General features: G+C 42.8%; 1 protein-coding gene across 1 annotated transcript in view; it reads right to left on the bottom strand.

Annotated features, from left to right (window-relative positions):
• The window catches only part of Smarca5 (SNF2 related chromatin remodeling ATPase 5), a 32,391-nt gene extending 27,294 nt beyond the window's left edge, over nucleotides 1–5,097 (bottom strand). Inside the window, exons 1-2 of the mRNA XM_005327556.5 lie at nucleotides 4,456–5,097; nucleotides 830–904 (exon numbers count right to left, since the gene is read on the bottom strand). Coding sequence (XP_005327613.1) covers nucleotides 830–904; nucleotides 4,456–4,635 — 255 coding nt within the window. The 5' untranslated portion in view covers nucleotides 4,636–5,097. The remainder of the gene's footprint in view (nucleotides 1–829; nucleotides 905–4,455) is intronic.
• Between the last annotated feature and the right edge of the window lie 903 nt (nucleotides 5,098–6,000).

The raw sequence follows: 6,000 nt of genomic DNA on the forward strand, positions 1-6,000 counted from the left end.
ATTGTGTTTATGCTACATAAAGCCCTCAGAACAGGGTTTGATAGATCATAAGTATTTGCTGTTAAAACTCATTTAAAGCTCTGGTTATGTCAAGTCATGTTCCTGGGCTGGGGTTGTGGCTCAGCGGTAGAGTGCTCATCTAGCACATGGGTTCTGGGTTCCATCCTCAGCACCACATAAAAATTAAAAAATAAAAAAAAAAGTTATTGTGTCCAACTACAACTAAAAATTAAATATTTTTTTTAAAAAGTTGTTTCCTAAAACATATGGGATGTGAATTTTGTCTTTAAAAAGTTTGTCATGTTTTCTTTTTGTAAAAATCCCAGCCATGGCCTAGGCAGGTAGTTCAGTGGTACAGCACTGAGTACGTGCAAGGCCCTGGGTTCCACCTCTAATACAAAAATGGGGATGAATATACACAGAATAACTACTTCTCTGGTCTTCACTTCATTTCTTCTTCTTTTTTTAAAATTTAATCTTTATTTTATTTATTTGTTTTTATATGGTGCTAGGGATAAAAACCAGGGCCCTACACATGCAAGGCAAATACTCTACCACTGAGCTACAATCCTGGCCCCTCACCTCACTTTTGATGCTAAAATCTCATAGGTGTTAGCATAATTAGACAATTACATCACATTCACTAATTCACTGAATATATCAGATTTGGTTTATGTAGGCAAATAAAAATAGAAATTATAGTACTCCAGGTTACATACTTCATTGAGACATCTGTGCTCTAAATATAAAAGTTAAACATGGATATTTAGTATATTTAATCATCTAACAAAAAGTTTCTTTACATACTCTATACATATCCAGAACATACCATTTTTTCTTCATAGGTCGGATCTGGTTCTTGAATTTCTTTTTGCTTTCCAGGAGATGCATCATCAAATACTTCCTAACAGAAAGGAAAAATCATGGAATTGTTCTTCAGAATAGTCAATTCACCATTATACACTGATTTCAGCCCAAAGCACATTTCAAATAATATACTCCTTACCAAACTCCCTACACACTTAAATGGCTGTCATCTAACCTGAGAGGAAACCTGATAAGGATAAAATAAAATACTATGGGGATAATAATCTGTTTAACCCAATTTTGTAAGCTGTCTGGCTGCTGCCAAGATTGAAACAAAATATTACCATCAACATCATCCTCAAATAAAATTACTTATCAATGCAAGTTATATGGGCAAATCTACACTCCTTTTTTTATAATTTAGTTGTAGATGAACACAATACCTTTATTCATTCATTTTTATGTGGTACTGGGGATTGAACCTTGCTAGACGCCTCACACATGCTAGGCATGCCCTCTACCACTGAGCCACAATCTCAGCCCTATACCTCTTTTTTCTAATAAAATTATGAAACCAAATTAAAATAGTATAAAACATGAAAAAAGTTCCCCTTTTATCATAAAATTGCATCTACCTAACTGTGCTTTTACACAAATGTACACATGGAAGGGAGCATTAGTCACTCTAATTTCCATCATCTGGAATATTACAAAAAAGGTATCCTGAAGTCTAATTTGAATACTCTTAACTACAGTGTGATTACTAACTTAGTATTAAATGTTATCCTTACAAATGATTATCCTAGCATTCAAATGCTACAAAAAAATTTAGCACCAATTTTTACACTACAAAGTTCCATGCAATTGAGCTGGGGTTGTGGCTCAGTGGTAGAGTGCTTTGCCTAGTGTGTGTGAGGCAATGGGTTGGATTCTCAGCACCATATATCAATAAATAAAATAAAGATCCATTGACAACTAATACACACACACACACACACACACACACAACACACACACACATATATATATTTTTTCCAAGTTCCACTCAACCATTTAAAAAAAGTTAGCAGCTGGTAAAAGCATATTTTTTGTTAATAATGTCCAAATCTGTGCATGTCAATACATACTATTATAAAGTTATAAATGATCACAAAGTATAGGAGACAAGAGCTGTTGGAATTTAGAAGGGCCAAAATGACCTAAATTCAAGTCTAATTTCATTGCTAAGGCTTTTAAGCATCAGTGTGCCCTTATATCATCATAAATCTCTGGTCTTTGTATTTAAAAGTGACAAACTACCATCTAATTCAATTAACAAAATTCCTGCTGGAATACTACCAAAGGTATACCCAAAGAAAATCAAAGTGCTTTCCACAATTGTCATTCTTTCTTCTATAATTTAAAAAAAAATTGAATTTCAGTCCTCTTAAGGGCACACAATTATTGGCACACAGCATGTCTATCTATGTCTGGTCAATGAGGATGAATAAATAAGGTGAACACTATCAAAAACATAACAACTAAAAAAATGGAACTGTTCCTTGACGTATTACTGGGAAAAAAGCAAGAAGAAAAATTAACTGAATACATGGGAAAACTAACAATTGTTTTATGGGAAAAAGAGATTTGTCAGAAAAAAAGATCACCTTAAATTCTACTTTCAAACAAGAAAAAGGCATTTAGAATATCTTTTTTCCAAATGCATAACTAGACTAAGGTCTTCAGTCATGAAAAACATTCTGAATCTCAAATGATTCTGAATTCAGTTAAAGAAGCAGTAAAAACTGGTACATTTATTTTAAAAGACAAAAAAAAATCACTATGAAGCGTACATAGAGAGAAAAAAATAAAAAAGATAAAAAATGAAGTTACTGATATTCCTAACATAATGGTAAAAGTAACTAAGGCATTCCTCCATAACTGAAACTGCCAAGCATCTTAGGTACATGACAAAGCAAGATGTGTGGGAAAAGTCTCACTTTTGGAATCAGACCTGAGTTCTAGCAAAGGTTCTAGTGATCAGCAGATTGGATTTCCTCACCTGGCCAGTGAAAATACTACTGATTTCAGGAGTTATCACTCAAATTTAAACTTTAATTCAATTTTAATTTTAAAATGTGAACTCAAAAAGTCAAAATATTTATTTAAATTGCTCTCCTTTCTGATATTTAAATAAGGCCTCTGGTAAGACATTTGTTATCTCAAATTTGAACAGAAGTCCCTTTGGAAACCTGAGGATAACTAAGCACATCTCTTTGTAGGGGAACTACATATTTAATCACCCAATTGCTTTCAGCGTCAAAGGTTTCCAAACCCCTTACGCCTTGGAGCTGGAATTCAACAGACCTGATAATACAAGAGAACCATTTAAAACTTTAAAGGGAAAATAAAAGAACACTGAACACATTTTACTGTGAAACAAATCTTAATCACTGAAAACTGCAGAGTATTAGCATGTATTCCACTGAAACCTACCCTCATCACTTAAAGTTCTGTTTCTTTACCCTACCCTAGCAGTACCCCACCTCAAAAAAAAAAAAAAAAACACCTATCACTTCATGGTAAACTCCATTATCATTTCTTTATTGTGTTAATTTTGCATTAAGGCTCATTTTAAAAGCAGTATTACTTTCATTCTGCCTTAGTATGGAAAATCCCAGAAATCTTTGGGCTAGAGCTACAAAATAGCTCCAAACAGGTCCAAGGCCAAGAATAAAAATTGGAAACAATCACTTTGTTCCCAGACATCGCAAAGCCTAGCGGCATACCCATGAGACCCGCCTGGCAGGTCCCCCATCTTTCCACATTCGCACACACTCAAAACCATGGTACTGTCACCACCCCCTAGTCAACCCAGGCCTCAAAAGGCTCAACAGCGAGTGCTTAAGTTTTTTTCTTAAAGAAGCCAAAACCCAAAAAGCGGAAATGCCCAGGACAGAAAGCCAAACATCTGCCCTGATTCTGTAATACATTCATCCACCCATCCAGACCCCCAAATTAGATGGGGACTCAAGACGGCGGCGGCTGCTGCTGCTGCAGCCAGGCTCGCTTCCCTCCCGGTGCAACAGTGCCTGGGAGGGGCCTCCGCTCCCTTCACAGAAGCAGCTGCGCCCCGCTTATCCCCACTGCGCATTCGGCCATCCAGCTCTCGCCATTGTTTCTGCCCGGAACAGACAGATACCGCCTCCGCAAGGACCGGAACGAAGAAAGGAGGCCCAAGTCCTCGGATGCGCCGCTTTTAGTTGCCACCCCAACCGGCCTGCGTATCCCACTCCTAAAGGGCACCTCCCCCGCCCTCCCCCGAAGTTTGGTAGAAACTAAAACCTAGATTCGAGGAGGAGAGAGGGAATTGTGGAGGTGGAAGGAATAGGTTTCCCCCGACACAGTAATCAAGAACATCTGCTTAATAGGAGCGTTCGAAGATTTGGCAAGATTCGCAAAAGAAACACAGTTTAAACGTAAAGCACCATTTACTCATTTGGATCGGCTGCACTGGGTTAATGCAAGGGCGCAGGAGTTGGAACCTCACTCCGGACCACACTGGGCCCAAAGACGCGCCACGACTCTGCGCGCGATCCCCTGCACCACGGCGAGGGAACCAGCTCTCCTCCCCTCTGCGCCCTCTCCCGCGCCACGAGCCGCCCTCACCTCCATCTCGGCGTCCGCGGGGCCGGCGCCGGCTGCAGAGGGAGCCGCCTGGGCCGCGCCGCCCTCGGGGCCGCCTTTGTTGCTGCTGCTGCTGCTCCCGCTGCTGGCGGCAGAGGCTGCGGACTTGGAAGGCGCGCTCTCGGGAGGCGGGGGTGGCGGAGGCTCGGCCGCGGACGACATGATGTTCTGTCTGCGTCACCCGCTGCTGCCAGAGGCCTGGCCCGCAGGGATGGAGGAGGCGGCCTAGGCGCGGGTGGCTACGTCGCAACGGACTGATGGAGCAGCAAGAGGCCCACCCGGAACCTCGCCCGCGCCGCGACTCCGCGACGGGCCTGAGCCGGGCCCAGCAGCTTCCCTTTCCTCGGCGACCTCTTCCGCGGGGCTCTGGGTTCGACCGGCGATTACCTCACGGCGGGAATCACGTCGACGAGGGTGGGCGGGGCCACCCAGGTCACTGAGGTCAGAGAGGGCCGGCTGACTTAGAGGAAGGCGGAGGGCTCGGGGAGAGGGAAAGGAAAGCGAAAGAGAGACTGAGGCTGGGAACTCGCTTCACCTCCTCCTCTTCTTCCTCTGATAGATATCATCTACCTCGCTAGCATCCCAGACAACTACCTACGCCACCGACTTTCAACCCTCGCGAGATTGCTAGTTAGCTCATTGGCTGATCCCAAGCGCGCATGCGCATTCTCTTCACATTTGGCCACGCCCCCTTAGGACCTCTAGCGGGCTCTAGAGCGAAGGGTAGGAGGGGCCTGGAGGGAGCGCTCAGAGACGTAGGTTGTGCGTCGGGCCCTTGGCGTGACGCGAGCGTCGTAGTAGGCGCTTTCTTAACGGTTTGCTGTCTGCCGCTGCGGCGTCTTAGGGGCTAGTCTGGGGTACTCGGAACTAGTTGACACCTTTACTAAGTTCTCCGCTTCCTAAATTTAGAGGCTTCTGTTGGCCTTCCCACTTCCGCCGCCTTCACCATAAGGCGTGACGTTTTGGTTATCCCAAGTGACGTCTCCCTTTTTTGTTGTGTAAGAAAAAAAAATCCGTTTAAAGAGGAAACGCGCGTGTGTGTTGTGTGTTTTAAGTCTGTGCATTTAAATCTACGGCAAATCATTTCTAAATACCTTCTGCCCCTTAGGTACAAAGTAATATGATGTTTCCAATGAATTTTATCTGCTGGAAGTTGAACAGATAAGCTAATGTGCACACTGTACCCAGTAAGGGAGAAACATGCATATCAACAGATGAGAAAGACAGGTGATAGGATGTATCTTTTTTTTCAAGTAACATACATAAAAGTGCACATTCTTCTCCAGAAAAATGTTAGCAAGTCAGGTGTAGTGAAACATGCAATGTAGTCCCAAGGAATGGAAGGCCAAGGCAGGAGGATGGGAAATGCCAGGCCAGCCTCAGTAATTTAGGGAGACCCTGTCTCAAAAAGGTCTGGGGATGTGGCTCAATGGTGAAGCTGTCCGTGGGTTCAAGCCCCAGGAACACACACAGCACACATTGTGTTGTGTTTGATAACAAATCTGCATATTACAGTAGACAATCCGC

This window comes from Ictidomys tridecemlineatus, chromosome 9, assembly GCF_052094955.1.
Source record: "Ictidomys tridecemlineatus isolate mIctTri1 chromosome 9, mIctTri1.hap1, whole genome shotgun sequence".
In the NCBI taxonomy this organism is placed as follows: Eukaryota; Metazoa; Chordata; class Mammalia; order Rodentia; family Sciuridae; genus Ictidomys; species Ictidomys tridecemlineatus.